Source organism: Panthera tigris, chromosome D4, assembly GCF_018350195.1.
Source record: "Panthera tigris isolate Pti1 chromosome D4, P.tigris_Pti1_mat1.1, whole genome shotgun sequence".
NCBI lineage: Eukaryota > Metazoa > Chordata > Mammalia > Carnivora > Felidae > Panthera > Panthera tigris.
This window is the reverse complement of record NC_056672.1, coordinates 90,320,714-90,342,482: the sequence shown is the minus strand read 5'-3', so window position 1 is coordinate 90,342,482 and position 21,769 is coordinate 90,320,714. Positions and strand designations below refer to the sequence as shown.

Genomic DNA, 21,769 nt, shown 5'->3' with positions numbered 1-21,769 from the left:
CCCCCCACCGGGAGACACCCGAGGAGGGGCGCCGATGCCCTGCTGGTGCCCCGAGTGTGTGCTTGGCCCGCCTGCCTAGGAACCCGTGTGGCCTCCACCTGCTCCCACCTCCAGGCGGGACACCTGGCTTTCCAGTCACTTCAAGAGCCACGTCCTGGCCTTGCTCCCTTGCCCACGCTGTTCCTTCCTCCCAAAGTGCCCCCCTCCTTCCTTCTCCTACTTTGGGATCATGCCTCAGCGTCCCAGAGCCTGTGCAGTACCCCCCCCCCACACACACACACAAAGGGGGCTCCCAGGGGAAGGACAGGCCCCGAGAACCACACAACCAGCTTCTCAGAAGGGAGCAAATGTGCAGGGAGCCAGAAGAGTAGAACCGTGTAGCCTCCTCCTCCTCCCCACCCGCCCCCCCAGTCCGGGGACCCTGCGTCAGCTCCCGCCGTGGTCATGACTTGGAAAAGGACACGCTTAGGGCTCAGTTTCTGTCAGTTTCTGACTGTTTGCGAAGCGGGACAGGAGGCCTGGGTGGGGACCAGAAAGACAGGGCCTCCCCCCACATCCCAGGGACAGCCAGGCGGCTTGGAATTTCGGGAATAACCATTTTGGTTTATAAAACTCCTGTGTGCCTGGGGGTGGGGGCCAATGATGAGTGATGCACAGGGTGGCTCCAGGATCTGCAGTGGGAGACGTTGGCTGAAATTCGGCAGCCACGTGTGGCCCGTGGCAGAGAGCCTGGCAGGCACCCCCACCCCACAGGTCCTGAGGCCCTGCCCACCACAGCGCCACGGAAGGAGCAGGATGCTAGCCAGCTCCCGTCGCTCCCCTGGGCAGAGTCGAAGCAGAGCCCCAGCTGCCCCCCGCAGTGCCCGGGGCGCTGGGTGGCAGGTACCTGGGCTGGCACTCCCTCCCCGCGCAGAACTCCTGGACGGGCTCAGGACGGGTCAGAGCATCACAGTAGCTGTCATCCACCTCGATGCCATCATAGCGAACGCACATGGCGTAGGTCGACATGACTCCTGGTTCAGGACAAGGGGAGAGCCTGTGAGTCACAAGCGAACCCCTTGGGGACCAGCAGATGGGCCATGTGACCACGGGCAAGGCAGCTACCTCTCAGAGCTTCCTGGTTTAAACTGAGGATAACGACAGTAACCAGCTTACCGAACAGTGGCAGAGCCCAGTGAGGACAGTTTTGTGGATCTGAAGTCTCTCCCTGCCCACACGTCTCAGGGTCTGACTTCTCTCTGCACCCCCACCTCCACACCCACCCCTATGGGTAAATAGGAGGGTGGGTAGGTGGGTGGGTGGGTGGATGGTTACATGGATGGATGGATAGATGGGTGGGCAGGTTATGGGTGGATGGCTGGATGGCTGGCTGGATGGTTGGATGGATGGACAGACGGACGGACGGACGGATGGATGGATGGAGAGTTTGGTGGGTAGATGGAAACATGGATAGATGGGTGGGTGGGTGGGTAGATGGATGGGTATGTTTGAAAACTAACCATTCGAGCCCTTGCCAGCACCCCCAGATGTTATATTAGATCTTCAGACCCTCCCTGCTCTCCTGTGGCATGTCTCAGTCCTTATCCAACTCTCTCCAACTTTCTTTAATCCCCACTCTGTGTGTTTATCTTCCTTGCCTCCCTGGTACTCTATAAATCCCATCAGAGGGATGATGTGTAAAGGGCCAGCCCTCACCCAATGTTGTTAATTCCCTGACCCCACTCCCATCTTCTACCCCTCTGGTCTTTCTACGCATGTCCCTGCACCCCTGCACCCCTGCATCTGGCACTGTGTTGGCACATGGCCAAATCCACTGAACAGTGGGTGGGTCCCTGCCAAGGAGGCAGGATGACTCAGGGAGACTTGTTAGCATCAGTGAAGGCCCACGTGGAGTTAGGGTTTGTTGTTGCTGGTGTGTGTGTGTGTGTGTGTGTGTGTGTGTGTGCACGCACGTGTGTGTGTGAGGGGGGGAGGTACCCAGCCTCCCTGAATGATGGAGATAATGGAACCCTCTTCAACGGGGCTGCCAGTGCCCCAGGAGGAAATCAATTTCCCCATTGACGGAGAGCCCCAGCCACCTCACTCTCCCTTTCTGGCGGCGTGTGTCTGTAAGCTCCCACCTCCCCAAGCCCCAGCCGGGATGGAACGGAACCACCCGGGAAGCAGCCCTACGTGGGGATTTTTTTCTTCTTTCCATAAAGGACTCCTCCGTGCCAGCACTGGGCTGTGTCGTCTTTAGCCCTCTCTGAGGGGAGGCTGCCTTCCTGGCCAGGTCTGCTTGGAATGTTCCAGGCCTCCAGAGACACCAGCTCTGGGGCCCAGGGAGGTCCAGGGCTGGGGACTCACAGACCCTCGCCAAATGCCCGACTGTCCGTTCAGTCCTCACCGTTGAGCGGAAACACGGCAGGTCCTGATCAAAAGAGACTGGGGTTCAAGACCCAGCTCAGTCTCTCCCTCGTCAAGGCGGGGTCACGTGAACACTATCAGAGTCTCCAGGCCTCGGCTTGGTCATCCTCAAGTTGGGAACCTCCCCGAGATGCTGGGAGAGTCAAGGTAGCAATCTTCTTCATGACATCAGTCTCGGACACAGTGCTTTTGAAACCTTATACACGAGGCCTTCCCTTTAAGCAAAAGCGAGCAAGGGGGCGCCTGGCGGGGGAGGGGGGGCTCAGTCGGTCAAGCGTCCGACTCTGACTCAGGTCACGATCTCATAGCTTATGAGTTCAAGCCCCGCGTCGGGCTCTGTGCTATCAGCTCCGAGCCTGGGGCCTGCTTCCAATTCTGTGTCTGCCTCTCCCCTGCTCACACTCTGTCTCTGTCTCTCTCTCAAATAGAAATAAACATTAATTTAAAAAACAACAACAACAACAACAACAAGCAGGGCACCCCAGGGCACAAAACACAGATCGGCGTGTTGCACCAGCAGAGGACCAGGCTCAGGGTCCGCCGGCCCCGCCCCCCCCAGCCCACCCCCCAGAAGTGCCAAGGGACGGTCTGAAACCACAGCTGGGCTCAAGCTCAGGCTAAGAGTCCACATTCCCTGTATTTCTGCTGCCCCAAAGAGCATTTTGAAAGAAAGGGACTCTGTAACAGAGCTAGCTCGGGAGGCAGGAGATCTGCTGTGACGGCCCTTCGCAGCCAAGCACAGGGTGCCCAGGGACCCCTGCTGTGCGCAGAGGACACTCAAGGACGTCAGCACAGACACCACGAGCCCCAGCGGGTTTGTAACCTCACCACCACCCCGTCTGGCCTCGGCACTCCTCTGCCAAATGGGATTTTGAGAGTAGTTGCCACAGTCACGAGCTTTGACTCCGACAGAGCCTACGGGAGGTGGTGGCAGGGGGCCATTCGGCAGGGCCCCGACTCCGCCTTTTTGGCCGGGTGCCACCGGACCCGGCTCGGTGCCTTGGCGGCGATGGGGAGCTCACCCTCTATCGGGGCCGTCCACTCCACTCCTGGACAGCCTCCTCTAAAGCAGAGCTTTTTCCATAGCAGAGCCCAAATCTGTCTTTCCCACTTCCTTCCTTCTTTCACCCTACTGTGCCCCTTGGGCCACGTGAGACAAATTCAGCCTGTCCCCCCACCCCCCGCCTGGTCACTCTGTAGGTGACAAGGAGGGGTGCCGTGTCCTCCCTGGGGACTGTCTCCCCCCCCCCCACCCCGGGGCCAGGCATCAGCCCCTCACCACCACCTCAGGCGATGTCACCTCCCCAGGCAGCCCTATGTCTGGGAGGGAAAGGAGATGCTCCCAGGCTGTGCTCCGTGACAATTCCAGCTCTCGCTGCGTCCCCGGAGGCTGTGCGGCTCTCAGTCAGAACCGGTCCGTGCGCTGCTGACAGCCTCCGGCAAGGCAGACTCCCCCAGCGCCCCACCGTGCCCAGCCCTGGGAGGGGGCTCCCGCGGCTCACTCTCAAGACCAGCGGCCTGGCACCTGCGCTTTGGCCGCGACAGCTCACTTCTCCTCTCCCTCCTATCCTCACGACCGCCGTGGCGGAGGGGCCCGTGCCATCTTACGGGTAGGAAAGTAAGGCTCAGACAGACCAAGCAACCTGCCGAGCGCACGTGGCACGGTGGGCCAGGTGGTGCCACTCCCGCGCTCACCGCACGGCCAGCAAAGCCGGCCTCGTGCCCTCCAAACTCTGCGTGCCCCGAACCCTGCTCAGGAGGGTCTTCGATAGCAGGGGGGGCCCCGCTCCCTAACCGACAGCGAGTTCCGGGGTGAGCAGGACGTAAGGACCCGGGGTCCGTTCTGAGCCCTGCAGGGCGGGCTCCCCAGCCGCTCCCTCGGGCATCTCCTCAGGTGCCGAGCAGGACTGCAGGAGGCGCGATCAAGCCCAGACTCCCGGCTGCCCAGGGTCCGCCAGGGGTTCGCCTCATCCTGCTCACTGGCCAGAGACGCCAGGGGCCAGTTTGGGGGGGGGGGCAGGGGGAGGGTAGGGGGCATCATGCAGTTTCAGGGGCAGCCCCAGGTGCTGACCAAACCCAAACAAGCTGCTCCGGGCACAGGCAAGGTGGCACTCGGGGTCTCCCCACAACCTTTGCCACAGGGGCTGGTCCTGGGTCTGACATCTGAGCTTGCAGCCGGCCCCAGCGGAGGGAACCCGGGTCCCCGGGGGCTGCGGCCAGCATCCGAAGGTGTGGGTGGTCAGCCCCGTGGGCGGACAGACGTGGGTTCCAATCCCAGCTCGGCACCTACTGACCACTAACCACGTGTGTCTGTCTCTCTGTCTGGGCACCACAGGGGGAGGGGTCTCTGTTCCCCTCTACCTGCCCAGGTCCTAGACAAGGTCCTAGCATCTGTTCCAGTCCTTCGTGGGTCTGTTTCCCTTCCTAGGTTGCTGTAAACAAAAGCAAAATCCTCCCCACTTGAGACGTCGTAGTTTTAACCAAAGGGACGTTCGCTCTCACAAGATACCATACAAAGAACAGTGAATGGGGGGGGGGGGGGTGGCAGCACCCGCACCCCACCCCCCGGGGTCCTTCCCACGGTCCCACATGCCGTGAGCATGAGGACACCAACCCCTGTGACCTCATGCCACCTCCCGGATCAGGAAACTACTAGACAAGCTCCCTGTGGGCAGTTCGGGGCCCCTGGTGAGTGCGCGGGCCCCGCAGAGCCAGGCCCGCTGCGGAGGGGACGCTGAGCAGGTGGCTCCGGCCAGCAGCCGAGACTGGTACCTGTGGTGCAGGTGGCACTGCAGGGCTCATGGGACGAGAGCTTCCACCGGTACATGTCCGCTGGGCTCACGCCTTGCTTGCGCGCCTTGGGCCTGGTCCTGGAAGGGAGAAGCGGAGAAGGGCACGGGCGCTCACCGAGGGCTGCGGGCACGGGCTCTTGGGGAGCAGCGCGCCTGCCCCGGCCCCGGGGGGAGTCCCCACCATCAGGGTCAGCCCACCCACTGTCTAGAGCAGAGGACGGGAGGGGGCATCGCGGGGAGGCACGCTTTGGGACAGAACGGACGTTCGCCTTTCTCCCGCCTGGACGGGCGAGAGTCCGAGGCGGGCACTGGAGCTGCTGAAGGTCCTTCCGGGTGGGGGGTGAGCTCGGGGCCCCCCAGCATTGCCTCTGCGCCCTGCACGCACGCACGCCGCCTGCTAGCGCGGGCAGGCGACTCCTTCTCTCCGCTCCCCCAGGAGGGACCGCAGACGGCACCTTCTATGCCGAGAACCTGCCAGGACTCCCCTTGAGGCCTCCCTCAGCCCGACTCTGCTTGAACGGGGACACTGGCCATTCAGCCTCCAAGTGTCAAAACAGAAAAGCTCAGCGGCAGACAGGGGAGTGGCCGGTCCCCTCCAGACGCCTCTGCCCAGGTCTGTGATGGCTGCCGGTGCGGGGAAGGCGAGCTGGGCCCGCGCCAGCAACCAGCTATGATTCTTGGCCGGAGCGCGGGTGGCTGAAGCCAACTATTGTTAGGACCGTTTGCTTCTTTGAACCAGTTGGTGTGCTGGGGCCCAGCCTCAGTATCCAACATGAAGGCTGGGTTTGGACTCAGCAGGGGAGGAGGGAAGGGGTCCTCCCAGATCCCCAGCCTCTGCTCTGAGATGCAGCCCCTCCCCCCACAACCCGAAGCCCTGCGACCTGCAGACGGGGACGTGGGGCGATGGCCCGGCTGACGGGACACCATTCGAGGCCCCGGCATCCCTCTTGCACCGGGCACCGCCCCAGTGCCCGGCGAGGGGCCGGCTGGAGACCACCGGAGCTGACGCCCTTTCACAAGGCTTCCCTGTGGACTCGTGCGCACGGGTCCCTCTCCGGGGACCTTTTGCCACCTCGGTGGTCGGGCTTAATGAATGCTGCAGGGCATCCATTCCGAAGGGCCTTCCAGTCCATTCTACAATCCAGACATTGGTTTGGATCCCACTGGGAGCTGGCTCCGCGTCTGGGCTTCACAAGTGGACGAGCTTGGAGGTTTACTTCTGTAGGAACGTTTGTTGCCCCGAAGGTGCAACTTGCTCTAAACCAGGAGATGCTCCGCCCACAGCCTTAGGTACCGAGTCTACTGATGGGGCTACACAACCCAGGGAGCCGGAGGGCTGGGAGGGGCGGAGGAGGAGAAAGCAGGGGGCGGAGGGAGCAGGCCATGAGCTGGTGGCCGGTTTCAGGGCCACTCACAGCTGCTGAGCCCCTCACCTGCTGTCTTCTCAACCAGGAGACAGCCCTTCCCTTTCACAGATTTCTGGGGGGAGGGGAAGGTCCCCCTCCCACCTCCTGAAGAAGGAGAAAAAAAATCTTAAATGCCGTTTCCCCACCCACTCAAGACCTTGTCATCTCGGAGCAAAGGCCCCGTAGAAACCCCCAGGGAGCACCCAGCTCCCCTGAGCAAGCCCTCCCAGAAGCCTGATTCAGGAAACACGACTCTTTCTGGTTGGGTCCCCTACCCCCGCCGTCCTTCCGACGACGACGACGACGACGGCTGTCAATTCTCCCCAAGAACAGAAATGAGAAGGTCCCAGCCGGGCCCCACCGCCCCACCCACGGGGGAACTGCGGTAATTACACGCTCCTCAGCCAGCAGGCCGCGTGACTCATCCTGGACTCGGGAGAGAGCGGCCTGGTTCAAAATAACCCTCCGGGTTTTAAGCACAAAAGGTATTTCTGGAGGGGCTGCCCACACATCACTCTTACACGGGCACACGTCAGGCCCAGCAAAGCCCCTCCTGAAAAACCCTGCTCGTGTTTGCACAACAACGGAACGCCTAACCGTTCCGTGCTTGCAAGTGGCCAGCGCCCCAGGAGAGAAACACCCACAGAGTCGCCCGAACCACCAGCCCCTCGCCCGCCTCCTTGTGGAAGGAAGAGAGCGCCCCTGTGCGCCACACTCAGGGCTCCGGGCCCAGACAACGCGGGCCGGAGAGTCCCTGCCAGGACGGCTCCGAGGGCCCCGGAGAGAGACCCTGCGTCTCTGTGTCTCGCACGCTGGCTCCCAACGTCTGCTTCTGGTGACCGGGGGGCCTCCCTTGATTGTTTGAGGCTGTTCTGAGATGAAAATAACCTTTCCTTTCTGAGCTGCCCCTTTGATTTCGGCCTCTGTCGAGCAGACGCGACTTCCTGTGTTTGGACAACACGCCGTGCGCGGTGGCTATTTTGGCCTGGTGGTTTCCCCGCGGCCTCCCTCAGCCCTTTATCTCAAAAGACCATCTTTGGTCTCAGCTCTCCAGCATCCTTTGATGGCAGCCGGCTGGAGGCGCCGCCCCGTCACCGCGTCGGGACTTTCCGAGTGCGGACGACCCAGCGTATCGATTTCTGCAGTGGGCCCCAGCGGGGCTGAGGAGTGGGCTACGATTCAGCCGGGGTGGGGCAGGAGAGACTCTTGGAACTGGGGCCTGAGGACCCGAAGGTCGTGCCCGATCTGGCCCCGGGGGTCCTCGGCTGCCCGGCTGGCGGGCCCTCACTCAGGGACGCGGACGGGGAGTCAGAGACGTGTCTGAGTCACCGGGGAAGTGCAGGGCACAGTCGGGACGGCGCCCCGGGTCTCCCGAGCTCTCTCCAGGCCACAGGCTGCATTAGAGCAGCAGGGCCCCTGTGTCACCCCCACAGACCCCTTGAGAGGGGGACGCTGAGTGTCAGACCTGCCAGCCAACTTTCTTCAGCCCCTGGGAGGCCCGGCCCCGCCCTGGAGGCTCACTGCACGACTGGGGTTTCCATTGTCGCGTCCTCCCAGGTGCCTCTGCATGGGATAGACTGCAACCCTCTGGGCACAGCCCAGGAGCTGAAAGCAGCCCAGGTTGGTTAGACGCGGGAACCGGGCTGGGAGCCTCAGTCACCGGCCACCACGAACCCCGCTCTCGGACTCAGACCTGCGCCTGGTAGTGAAGCCTGTCACCCCTCTCAGCCGCTGGGTCCCACGTGCCCCCCAGACCCACACCCTGCAGACTTTCGGGCCCCTGGTCAGGTGAGCAGACCGCCCTGGGGGGAGAAGAGCGGCCACAGAAGCTTCCAGAGCTTTATTCCGTCCAAATTTGCAAACAAGAATTCCACCCAGAGCCTGTCAAAGGTAACCAGATGTGCCCCGTGAGCCCAATGCCCGGCGGTCCCTGCAGCTGGGGGGGGGGAGGGGGCCTCAGAAAAGAGCCTGAGAAAAGGGGCGGGCACTTTCATGGGCTGTGGGAGGCCCGCCTCGCAGCTCTTGTCCCCTGGGCGAGGGTGAGAGGGTCACCCGGACCGCATCACCTTATGAGTGGACCCCCAGGGTCCCAAGGAGACCCACCTCTGCATCCTCAGCCCTGGCCAGGGCTCCATTCGTGTTGGTGTCTAAAGCCAAGGGGTTTGGGTTGGTCTTCAGAAAACAAAAGCAAACCCACTGAGTCCTTCCCTCCTCCGGCCCCCACCCACCTCGGGTGGCTGCTGAGCCCGGCTCGCTCTACTTGAAGCAGCCTCACTGCCCCCTGAGCCTCTGGGGAACGGTGGAGGGACACTCCAGGGCGGCCATGATCAGCCTAAGGGACCTGTCACCAGGGACTGTCTCCTGGTAGGGGTGGTGGCAGGACTGGGGCCACCCTGCTCCCAGCCGTTAACCCAGGGTCAGACATGACCGTCCAGATGTCCCCAGGGAACTGCCTAGGCATCCCCAACTGTTATTGTCCAGCTGACCCCGGGTGTAACTGTCCAGGCACCCCCAGCTATCATTGTCCAGGTGTCCCCAGCTATAACTGTCCAGCTGTCCCAGGTGTAGCTGCCCAGGCATCCCCGGCTGTAACTGTCCACGCGTCCCCAGCTATCATTGTCCAGGTGTGGCTGACAAGGTGTCCCCAGGTGTGACTGTCCAGGCATCCCCAGGTGCATCCCAGGCTCTGGGGGCCTGGCCCAGGTAGACAGACTCTCACTGGACCCGTCCTAGAGGCAGCACCAGCCCCCGAAGCAGAAGGCCTCATTCCCAGTGCCTGGCTCTGGGGTCTGGCCCCCGGCTGAGGACCCCACGGGACCCTTCCCCATCTCCTCTCGGGCTGCAGTGAAGGTTGGTGCCGAGCCACTCCACATCCAGGGAGCTGCCCGACAGCCACGTGTGCGATGACCGTCCGGACGGAGAAGCCAGGCCTTCGGGCTCCGTGACCCTCTCTGAGTCCCCGTAACTGCCCTGACGCTAAGGGCGGTTGTGACGGGTGTTCCCGTGCTTACGGGTGCCTAGCCCGAGCTTGGCCCACAGTGAGCACTCACAATTGTCGGCCTCCCCCTCCCCCGGAAGCGGCGTCACGGCCGCACGTGGGCACTCAGCACCGCTGTAACCCGTGGGCCAAACTTGCGGGAAAGACTCGCTACGACCCAGGCCTCTGCCCTGCTCGGATCCAGGGGTCGGGGAGCCCGGCCACGAGTGACTGTCTCCCGTTTGTCCCCGGGGTCTGGCCTCACCTGCCAGGACCCGCCCCGGCTCCCCCGACAGCGGAGCAAGGACCTACCTGGCCTTGTGAGTCCTGTTCCCGGCCACGGCGGGGAGGCTGGCACTGGCGTTGGGGAACGGGGCCTCGGAGGAGGTGTTAGTCACTCTGTCACTGCTCAGCTCCAGGTAGGACCCATTGAGCAGGTAAGTGCCGGCTCCCTCGTTGTCCTCGTAGTCCACGTAGAGGCTGTCAGCCGGGGAGCTCCTCGGGGCGCCCTGCACAAAGATGCTGTTGCCAGTGTCATTGAAGGGGAGCTCCCTGGAGTCGGAGCCGGTGCCCAGGAGCCGGTCGGAGATGGCATTGGCAGAGAGGAGCTGCTGAGAGGGGAGACGCGCGTCCATCTCTGGGTCATCCTTGTCCCCCGCGAGAGCCGTCCCGGTGGCATTGCCGTCTACGAGGGAGACAGGTGGCTCACTCTCAAGTGCTCCCTTGTGTGGGCGCAAGGGCCGCCCGTGGGGGCGGAGTAGGGGGGCCGGTGGGGCTCGCAGCGAACACCTGAACCGAGAGGCTCCCGGAGGCAGTGGGAGCACACAGATCACCAAGCGGAGGTGTGCGAGCCGGCCTGCACAGCCTCTTGTAGGGGAACCTGCAGGGGATGAAGCAGTGTCCCCCTCGGGGCGCCCGGGGGACTCTGGCGGTTAAGCGTCGACTCTTGGTTTCGGCTCAGGTCATGAGCTCACGGTTTGTGAGTTTGAGCCCCGTGTCGGGCTCTGTGCCGACGGCGTGGAGCCTGCTTGGGATTCTCTCTCCCTCTCTCTCTGCCCCTCCCCTGCTCGCTCTCTATCCTCCCCCCCCCTCCCCAAAATATATAAATAAATTGGGTCCTCCTCAAAATTCGCACCTGCCCTGAACCTCAGAACGTGAGCCTATTTGAAACGGGACCCTCACAAAAGTGGCTAAGGATGGAGGGACGGGTCATCATGGATCTAGGGTGGGCCCTGTTTCCAATGGCTGCTGTCCTTAGAAGAAGAGAAGACACACACGCACAGAGAAGGCGTGTGACCACGGAGGCAGAGGCCGGAGGGACACGGCCCTGAGCGCAGGAGCGCCTGAGGCCTGCAGAAACCGGGAGAGGCGAGAAGGACCGCTCCCACCTCCTGGAGCCTCCAGAGCGAGTGTCAGACCTGCTGATGTCTTGGTTTTGGACTTCTGGCTTCCAGAACTGGGAGAGAATGAATTTCTATTTGTCGTGAGCCCCCCGGTTTGGGGTGATCTGTTACAGCTGTCCTGGGGGATTAATACAACCTCAAAAATGTCTTCTACTAGAAGGTTCTCAGGGTCTCAAAAACTGGAGTGTCGGCCCAGGCAGTCCTGGTGACCGGTGCATGGCCCTCAGGAACACGTCCAAATTGCAGGTATGGATCTCGGGGACCCCGACGCACCCCTGCATCTCGGGGACCCTCACGCACCCCTGCATCTCGGGGACGCTGACGCACCCCTGCATCTCGGGGACCCTGACACACCCCTGCATCTCGGGGACGCTGACGTACCCCTGCATCTCGGGGACCCTGACGCACCCCTGCATCTCAGGGACGCTGACGCACCCCTGCATCTCGGGGACCCTCACGCACCCCTGCATCTCGGGGACCCTCACGCACCCCTGCATCTCTGGGGACCCTCGTGCATCCCTGCGTCTCGGGGACCCTCAGGCACCCCTGCATCTCTGGAGACCCTGACACACCCCTGCATTTCTGGGGACCCTCACGCACCCTTGCGTCTCTGGGGACCCTCACGCACCCCTGTGTCTCTGGGGACCCTCACGCACCCCTGTGTCTCTGGGGACCCTCACGCACCCCTGCATCTCTGGGGACCCTCATGCACCCCTGCAACTCGGGGACCCTCACGAATCCCTACATCTCCGGCCACACCTCCTGCTGCCTCCCTGAAATCTGCCTGCCAGGCTGTCAGCCCTGAGCGGCTCTCTCTCACCCCACCCTCTCCCACAGCCTCACCCAGCTACTCCTCACTGGTTCCCAAACCCTCAGGTCAGGGGCCACACTCTCTGAGAACTCAGGGTCCGCCCGCGCCCCCTCGCTGGCCGGATGTCCCCTTCCAGAGCTCTTGCCACCCTGTGGCGTGCTCTGTCTGCCTCTACCGAATGAGCAAGCACACGGGCTCTGAGGACAGACTGCCCGGGTCTGACCCGCAGCTCAACTGTGGATGTGGGAAAGCCCAGCCCCCACCTAAGCCTCAGCCCCCCCCCCCACATCTGTCAAGTGGGGACACCTGTATCCCCCTGGAAGAACGGATGGAAAGCGGGGCATGTGCGAAGGGGCCCGTGCCGTGCCTGTCCCAGGAGAGCCGCGAGTAGGAGCCTCTCACGGGCCTCGTCTGCCGGCCGCGGGGGCCCAAAGACCCTCTGCCCAAGGCCCCCTCCCTGGGAAGCCCCCGCCTGATCCCGGCCCTCCTGGTTACCTCGGAAGCCCTTGCCTCTGGGGGGTCCCTCGCAGGCCCTGCCGCTGGCCTGCTCGCACACCTCGTTGGTCTCCCGGCCCTTGCTCAGACCCAGCTCGATCCCCGGGCCCAGGTGGCCGAACAGCCGGTTGTCCAGGCCCAGCCGCTCCGAGGAGGCCTGGCCGTAGAAAGAGCTGTTGTGCCGCAGGAAGCCCAGGAGCGCGGCCCCGTCCAGCTCCTGGCTCTCCGCGCTCTCCGCGGCGGGCTCCGAAAAGCTGTAGTAGACGGGCTGCGTGCGGTGGGCATGCGGCGGCTGCAGCAGCGTGTACTCGAAGGTGATGGAGGGGCTCCTGCCGTTCTGGTTCCACACCTGGGGAGGAGGAGAAGCGGGACCTCACCCCTTCTGCACAAGCCGGGAGCGGCTCGGGGCTCGTGGGCCACGAGCCCCCAGAGGAGAGCTGCACTCCGGTCCCGGGCCGCCAGAAGCAGCCCCGGCTGCGGCCCACAGCCAAGCCCTTCCCAGGGACGCGCCCTCGACTGAAGGACGGTGGCCCTGTCCGCGCTGTGCTGCTCCCCAAGGGCAGCCGGCCTCCAGAGCCCCGCGAACAGGGGCGCACGCCCAGGGCGGGGCAGAGGGAGCTGTCCACTCGAGGCGCAGGCCGGGAAGGGTGCCCCGAGCACACAGGATGCTCTAAGTAATAAAGCCGACTAAAACCCCATCTGCACTTTATTCCCACCCCGGGTGGAGCTCTGAGAGAAAGTGCCAGTGCACCCCCCAGGGTGGTTCCTGGAAGCTTGGAGAAAGTGAGGCCAGCACTAAGTGGAGAATAAAGGCCTAGCAGGTAGTGGGAGCGTGGGAGCGGAGGGAAAGGCTGGAAAATTGGCCAGGTGACCGTTTCCTGCAGGAGCCCCCTGCAGGACATCCTGCTCACCGGCGTGAAAAGAAATTGGCCAGCGAGAAGGCACTGACTTCACTTCGAGGGACACCGTTGAGTGACCGCAGCCCAGGGCGGATGCCAGGAGACGCTGTGATAGAACCAGACTCCCCTCGATCATCAGAATAAGGGAGGCCGACGTGGTGGCCGGGAGCCCTGACCCACAGAGACGTCTGCACGTGGCGGACAGGACAAAGGACTCCCGGACAAATAAACGGGACCAGAAGAGAGGCTTCTCAATATGTAAGATCAAAACGTATCAAGGGTGGATATTCAGGGGGCAGAGGACAGCTGCCCCAGAAAAGTCACAGCCCTATCCCATTTCCTGGGCCAGCGTTTGGACCCAGGATCCACTGAATGATGGAACGGCCAGGTCCCCAGGACAAAGGACCCACCACAAGTGTATATGGTAATGATTCTCCCAGTTCTTCCCCCAAAGAGCCTACAGCCGTCAACTTGGTTAACTGTTTGCTGGAGAAATGGACAGACATTTGGGAACCAGGGTCCAAGCTGTCATTGTTTATCAGGGACCCAAAGCATCATCATCGCCCCCTGTTAGCGCGAGAGCTTGTGGGTGACAAACAAGTGTGGCCCAGGTCTGGCTCACGGTGCGCCCAGTGTGGCTCACCCTGGGTCCAAGGCTTACCCGGTTCCCAAGTCCACTGCTGGCAGTCGGCTCCTCAGCCTGTAGGGTATGCGCTACCATCGCAGGGAAAGCTCAGCGGAAGCCCGTGACCCCAGCCCCTGACCCCCGTGCCCATCCCAGAGAGTAAATCCAAAACAGAATTGCATCGCGGGGAAACTACAGAGATCAGAGCCACTCCTGAGGTTGCCAGAGGATGCGAGGTGGTGGTCCCCATATGCCCCGCTTCACTCAACGGTTTGGCGCCCGTGAAAGCAAGACAGACCCGGGAGGATGACGGGGAGCCCTTCCAAACCCCGCCAAGCGGGAGCCTCAGATGCAGCTCCCGGAGCAGATTAACACGACCTCAGGTCGATCACCTGTGGCCGCCGACGTGGCAAACACCTTCTTTTCCACCCCCGTGGGGAGGAGGAAGTGGTGTTCGTTCACCTGGAACGGACAAGAGTATACACGTGCGGGTTTGTACCCGGGGCCGTGCTAACTGCCCCATTCCTCGACGTAATACAGTACAGGGGGGTCTGGACCATTCTACAGAACATCACACGGGTCCTCTACGTTGGTGACACCATGTCTACCAGGCCAGCTGAACAGGAAGTGATGCGGGAGGCCTTGGAAAGCCTACGGATTCCAGAAGACCTGACACTGAACCCTGTGGGGATCCAGTGCCCCACCCCCATCGGCGAACGCTTCAGGGTCAGTGGCCTAGGGCATGCCAGGACATACCCTTGAAAGCAGAGGGCAGAGGATTGCATTGCATTCCCTCCCTTATGAAGAAGAATTCTGGACACAGCGTGGCACATATCCAGAAATGTGGATCCAATCCACATACTGGGTAAAAGCTGCCAGCCTTCAGTGGGGGTCCTGAGGAGAAGGGGCTCTACAGTCGGTCCAGGCTGCGGGATAAACAGCCTGCCACTTGGGCCATAACACCCAGCTGGTTCTATAGCGGCGGGGAAAGACGTCACACGGGCTTTCTGGCAGGCCTTGATAGTAAGAGGATCGCGTAGTCCTCCAGTGCTCTGGAGCGAAGCCATGCCACCCACGACAAATATCACATCATTTCGAAAAGAGCTTGTGACATGCTACCAGGCCCTATAGAGATGGAACCCTGTGACCACGGGACATCGAGTGACACAGCCGGGAGTCACGCAGCCACCCGTCGTAAGATGGAAATGTCACATCCGGGGTTAGGCACAATCAGAGCAGAGGACAGGACCGCCGGCTCAGCAGGTGACTGAGACTCTCATCACCCGAGGCCCCTGCCCTGACATCTGTCAGCTCACAACGTCAGGTGCACGGGGTACCGTTAGGGTGAAGTCTGAGAGGAGAGAAAGGGCCAAACTTGATTCAGAGACGGGTCGGCTTGGTACGGGGCGGGGCGGGGCGGTATGAGCTGAAAATGGGATCTGTTTCACTGGAGCCCCGTTCAGGGGCGGCTTCAAAAAAACTGCACTGAGGGAAACTCCTCCCGGGGGGCTCTGCGGGGCGCGTGTGGGATCATCTAATCTGTAGGAAACGCACAGCAGCCCAAGGTGAGAATACACACTGCCTCGTGGGCGGTGCACACGGTTTGGGTGGTGGCTCAGGATCCTGGGTGGAAAGGGCTTTGAGAGGGGGTGAGGAGGTCTGGAGGAGACACGTGGGGATGGGTCCACGCCATAGGCGGAAGATGGGAGTCGCCGTGTCCCTTGTTAACGTGCCCCTGGGAGCATGCCCCCACGGGAGGGACACCGGACACCAGGTTATAGGTGAAATGGCCTTGCCAGGTGACACAGGCCAGCCTCTGCCATCAGTCCCCCCTCTGATGGCACAACAGGTGCATGAAGGGGATAGCCATGGTGGCAAGGATGGGCACCATGCGTGGCCCCGAGGGCAAGGGCGGTCACTCACCAAGCCCTCCAGCACCGACAGAGACTGACATGCGGCACCGTGCCTCGAGAGGCCGTCAGCCCTTTGACGGCCAGCGGGCTACGTTAGACGCCCTTCTGTCCTAGCAGGGAAGTGACCGCGAGGTTGCCTTTCCTGACCACAGCGCCTGCGGCCCCCAAGCCCAAGGGCTCCCAGAGCATTTGATCCGCTGAGACACGATGGCACGTGACACTGCATCAGACAAAGGGACCCACGTCACAGCAAAGGAGGTGCCTCAGCAGGCACGTGACCGTCAGATGCACAGGCTGCGTCACCCAGACGCTGCGGCCTGATGCGACCGCGCACGCTGAGGCCACGGTGCCACGTAGAGACGGCAGGACCCTGCGAGGATGAGGGGCCGGGGTGCCCTCCACGACGCAATATACAAGGAATCGCCCCGACACGGTGCTGCGTCCCCACCGGGCAGACAGCGTGGGCCCGGGAAGCACAAAATGGAAGTCGCCTCCGCAATCGTTCCCAGTGGCCCCGTGGGCATTTGGGGTTTCTAGTCCCTGTGGCTTAGGGTCTGCAGGTGTACAGGTCCTGATGCAGGGAAACACTTCCACAAACGGGAAGCTGTGACCGCCACCTGGGCCATCTGGCACCCTGTGTGCAGAGAGCAGCCGGAGAGGAGTGGCCGCCCCAGCAGGGGGATTGACTCTGACCACCAAGGCCGTGTCGGGATGCTTCAACCCTAGGGGCAGAGAATATATCTGGTTCCCTGCTGCCCCACGGGGGCTCCTCCTGGTATCGCCCCGCCCGTGGCAACGGGACAAGGACAGGGATGGAAAAGGGCCCCGAAACCAGGAGCCCAGACCCCTCGGGTAGGAGGGACAGGGACACCTGGCCAGGTGAGCCACCTAGACTAGCAGAGGAGAATGCGGAGTGGGTAGCGCAGGAGGCAAGTGATGTGATTGGCTGGCAGCCCCAGGCTAGCTGCCAGTCACCTCGCCAGCCTTCCCAGGGGGGAAGCCAGCCAGAATTCTAGAGGAGTCCTTCCTGCCAAGCATTCCACCAGGCAAATGGGTACCAGCGGGCACGGCGGCGAGCCCCCGGGCCCCACCCTTCAGTGAGCTGCCTGGAGTGTGCTGGGGACAGTTCATAGCGAGCCCTGCCCCAGGAACGTCCCTCGGCCGCCTCTCCCGAGGCCACACCCATCTCTGTGGCTTCCAGCAACCGGGCCACGCCTCTCCGCCTCAAGTCCAGGGGACTCGAGGGGCCACTGCGACCCCAGAGCCCCCGCTGGGATCAGCTGAGGCTCTGACCACACCGGCAGCACGGCTCAACATCTCCCTCTGTCCAGGCCTGTCCCCCTCACCCCCTCACGGCCAGTGCTCCTGTCACCACGCCCTAAACCCCGCTGCTCACAGACCCTTCCTGGGATCCTGACCTGCAACACAGCTCCTGCGGGCAGGCAGGGAAGCCAGGCAGCCGGCCGGCCTGCCTCAGGGGCAGCTCCAGGGGCAGGCGAGGAAATACGTGGCCCCCATTAGATTCTGGGGCCATCCAGGGACGCTCTGCAGCCAGGAAGCAGTGTGGGGAGGTGGCGGAGGGGGGGCACCGCGATTGGAGACCCCTCTGGCAGGGCACTTAGACACACAACCGGCTCCAGCACCAGGCTGACCCGGGCCCCAAGCCCGGCCGCACCGCCGACAGGTCCGTGACGGCAAGTCAGTAATCTCTGTGTGCCCAGGTTTCTCGTCTACAAAGTGAAGATATAAACGCCCACCACGGTGGGATCCAGAAATCATGCCAGGTCGGGCGGGTAGGCTCTGGCCCCACTGTACCCCTCAGCTTCCACGAACACCCGCAGACCTTGAAAAACACCAGAACTGCCCATCTGGGCGTCACCTGTTTCCAGGGACGAGTCCTTGTACATTTCCTCGACGCCGGGCCACAAAGCAACGACACTTGTTTCTAGACGCTAGCCATGGGAACGCTCCCAGGGAGCTGAGCAGAGCAGGTCCAAACTCTCCCGCCCTCTCCTCGCCCCTGTGCTGTGCCCCCAGAAACCGTGAGCATCCGGGGGGGTAGCGGGGGGGGGCCACAGGCACTGCCTGGGCCCCCCAGCACTGAGGACCTGGCAGAGAGGCCACAGTGCCGATGCGGCCGGGGCAGGGAAGTACGCGGGGGGTACAAACCCCCAACTATGGAGTGGGGGAGGGGGCCTGCGTCCCCGTCTACTTCCTGTCCTTAGCAACCCCGCAGGTCCTGATGACTGCAGTCCACCAGGGGCGCTAACGGCCGTGGCAAGTGAATGAATGAATGGTTACTTGGGTGAGGGCTGAGACAGTGGGTGGCTGGGTGAGCGAGGGGACGGGCAAATGAAGCAACTCGTTAATGAGCTGATAGAGGCTAAGTACAGGAATCAAACCCCGAGCGGATGGGTGCGCAAGGAGTGACCGAGCACGACCCTCGCCACGCCGGGCGGAGACGCTGCCTCGTGCACACACACCCTGGGGCCACGGCACGGCGTTGGCGGCCCGAAGCCCGCGGCTCACGCACCATGACGTTCAGGCCCTGGTTGGTTGGCCCCTGGGCCACTATGTACTCGATGCCGGTCTCATAGACGTCCATGGGCCGCCGGTATTTGACCACGGTGCCCGCGATGTTGAAGTTCTTGGGGCTGTCCACTTTGAAGTTGCCGTTGAAGAAGTAGAAGCCGGCTTCGTCCGCGAGAGCTAAAGGAGCACAGGGCAGAGCCACCTGGTCACATGAGCTGGACGAGCCACAGGGAGGACGGGGTGGCGGGCGGCGGGGGGGGGGACAGGGAGTGGCCAGTATCACTCACTCAGGCACCTGTGGCCAGCTCACCCCCGCGACCCTCCCCGAATACCCCGAAGACAGGACACCTCCTCTCGTGGGGGAGTCGGAAGCTCCGACCGTGTCCAGCATGTGGCCCCGGCCAGCGAATGCTAAGGAGAGGTCAGCGCACTTTCCCATCAGGAGGTGGAGGTGGCTGGCCCGGGGCCCATTTGGTGTCTCTGGTCACCTCTAAAGAGGCCAGAGTCTGCGAGGTGATGAGTAGCATAGGCTAAGCGGCCAAGTGGACCAGGAGGTCAGTGCCCGGGGAAGGCGTGCTCTGGACAGCAGGCACTGGCCGGCTCAGGGCAGGGCCATCAGCCCGGCCCTGCTGAGAACTCACTTCGTGACCCTGGGTGAGTAATCCCCGCCCAGCTTCCCACCTTGGGAAGGGAGGGGACCACACACGGGGAGGGGACCTCCATGCCCCTCCAGGGTCCACACTGAGCGACACTGCAGCCCTGGCCTGCCTGGCCCAGAACGCTGTCCCACCAGCGCCGGCAGGCCCTTCCAGCCCACCCCAAGCTGGCCAGCGCCACGCCAACACCGGGAGCCGTGACATTCTGTGGCCCGTGCTGCCGTGACCAGGCTGACCTTTTACCCCATCAGTCCATTCTCCCAGGCGTGCCTGACGGCAGCCCCGGGCACATTCTCAGTCGCCCTCTCGTTGAGACGGGGTGTGGGTGGATACTTGGAACAGGGGACCTCAGAAGGACAGCCACTCCCTGGCCTGACCCAAGCCTGATGACGCCCAGACAGCAGGAACGTGCGTGCAGCCCTCAGCAGCCCGTCTCCTGCCAACCCCGGAGGCCGGGACAACTCTCCAGAGCTGGGGTGATTTTTCAGGGCAGCTGGGCCTTCCCTGGGCTGCGGAGGGCTCGCAGGGTGCTCGGGGCCTCGGGCCCAGGGGATGGGAGCGAGGAGGCAGGCTCCACACGGTGGGGGACAGCGTGTCTTTCAGAGGGTGTCCTCTGAGCCAGTTCCGGAAGCTGGCCGGAGGGAGGGGAAGAGTTCAGTTTCCAGAGCTCCTGATGCAATCCGAGCAGGGGCGGGGGGGGTGGGGGGGGGCATCCGTTTATTATCAGGCAGACGCAGCAAGCGAGACTCGTCTGCTGGAAAAATACCCTCGACGCAGCGACGTCAGAAAATACTGTGAGTGAGGGTCCGAGCTGTGCCTCCTGGGGCGCGTGCCTGCCCGGCCTCCAGGTATGTGCATAGGGTTAAATCCCGGCCGGCATCCAAAGCCTGTTTCCTGACAGTAATGACCTTCCTTCCTGCGGCTCTGCCTCTGCTCCGAGGCTGCCCTTGCTGTTTCCACGCGGCTGTTTCAAGAGCCATTTCTCTGCAGCCAGCTCTGAGAACACCGTGTTTCCTGGCCTCGCCACCCTCCCAGCGGGGGACAGAGCCACCGGCCTGGCAGAGGCCTGGCTCCCGAACTCGGGTGGTGGGGCCGGGGGCCTGGAGTGTGCAGAACTGCTGGTGTGGGGGCCGAGAGCCCAGGTTCCACCGCGGGGACCTTTAGCAGAGTCCCCCACCCGCGGCGTCCCCCGAGAAGGGCGGGTTTCACCCAGCCGTCCCGGCTCTCCCACGCTGCCCTGAGACACGGGCGAGTGAGCCAGGCGTCGGGACCAGCTTCCCTGCCCGGGGCCCCCCGCCCGCCCCCACCCAGGGCAAGGCCACGTGCAGAGCAGCTAAGTGGTGTCAGCACCCACCCACCTGAGCCAGAAGGGCCTCGGGCTGCGTCCCGGGGGGCACAGACAGGGCAGGCTGTCAGGACAACGCTCCAACTACACAGGCAGCCTTTCCAGAAACTGCCATCAGCTCGGGGCCTCACTTATGCGAATAAGCCCAGAATCCTCACGTCGAAGGCCCCCGACCTACCAAGGTCCAGCTGCCCCGCAGAGACCATCCAGGGGCGAGAACCTCCACCAGGGAGCCGCCAGGCCCGAGTCTGAGTCTCACTTCTGTTTCGTGTGGCTGAAGGCCTCCAGCCGGGCCACCTCCGGGCTCTGGATCTGCCTCAACCTACTCACCTCCTGAGTCTCATCCTTGTGCCCTGGGGGAGGGGCGGTCAGAGACCCCACCTCCAGCACCTCCAGCTTTGGCCTGGGCCAGGCTCTCCAGGGACAGGAAGTCACTACGTGTTGTCACGTGTGGGGGTGGGGTCAGCTTCCCTATGAGCCCCCCCTCCGACACACACGTCTACACACAGCCAGGTCAAGTTCTGGCTTCTGGGGCCTGACTCTCTCCTGCAGGACGGATCCAGGGTCAAGAATCCACCCATACGTGTGGCCCCACACACACCCACAAGTCCACATGAGGCAGCACCCAGGCCCCCCACGCGTACCTAGGACATCGGCAGATTTCTTCCGCTCCACAATCTGAATGTCTCGGGCACCGGCCGGGATGTGGGTCACCAGAGAGTAACCTGGGGGACATCAGATGACAGTGAGCCGCGGGCCGGCCCCGCTCTGTTGGAAAGTCACCACCCTCCTGTGCTCTTGGTGGGGGAGGGGTGCTGTCTAAGGGCAGCCCCACCCTCAACAGCTGCACCCGGGCCCAGACACGCGTCCAAGGCCCTGCAGACACGCACTGTGCCACCCGGGGACGGGCTCGGGTTCACCCAGGTTCCATGACCCTCTCCTACGAAGGCCCTGCCCCAGCCCCTCTGGAGGGACACCGTGGGCCACAGGGACCTTAAATCTGCCTGGGGTCAAACAGACTTGGGTCCTACTCTGCCACATGTCACCAAGATGATTCTGAAAAAAGTCATTGGAGCTCTTGGGCCTCAGTTTCCTCATCTGCGCACAGGGATGATGGCTCCCACTCTGCGTCATGTGGGAAGATCTCTGCACAGCACAGGGCCTGGCCCCAAGGGCACAGTCACTCTTACTATTTTAAAGGCCCGTGTTGGCCCAGCACCATGTTGATGTTACAGACTTGCTAACGCTCAGAGACGCAGGTGGGCAAACACAGCTGAGGGCCGTAGAAGGTGGGGAGGCAGCCGTGGGGACCCCCACAGAGACGCCCAACGGAGGGACTGAGGGTCTAGGGGGGCCGGGGTCTGAGGAAGGGACGGGTGCTGCCAGCACGGCCTAGAGGGTGGTCTGGGGAGGAGACCCCAGAGGAGAGATTCCGAAAGCCCTAAGATAGAAAAGTCTCCCAGGAGGGAACAGTGGCAGCGAGGGGAGTCCACCTGTACCCCCCTCGCC

At 63.0% G+C, this 21,769-nt stretch overlaps 1 protein-coding gene across 1 annotated transcript in view; it reads right to left on the bottom strand.

Annotated features, from left to right (window-relative positions):
- Positions 1 to 21,769, bottom strand: part of ADAMTSL2 (ADAMTS like 2) — a 35,112-nt gene that overhangs the window by 6,372 nt on the left and 6,971 nt on the right. Inside the window, exons 9-14 of the mRNA XM_042964565.1 lie at positions 20,905 to 20,985; positions 18,261 to 18,436; positions 12,291 to 12,639; positions 9,894 to 10,266; positions 5,179 to 5,276; positions 887 to 1,013 (exon numbers count right to left, since the gene is read on the bottom strand). Of these exons, the coding sequence (XP_042820499.1) occupies positions 887 to 1,013; positions 5,179 to 5,276; positions 9,894 to 10,266; positions 12,291 to 12,639; positions 18,261 to 18,436; positions 20,905 to 20,985 (1,204 nt within the window). The remainder of the gene's footprint in view (positions 1 to 886; positions 1,014 to 5,178; positions 5,277 to 9,893; positions 10,267 to 12,290; positions 12,640 to 18,260; positions 18,437 to 20,904; positions 20,986 to 21,769) is intronic.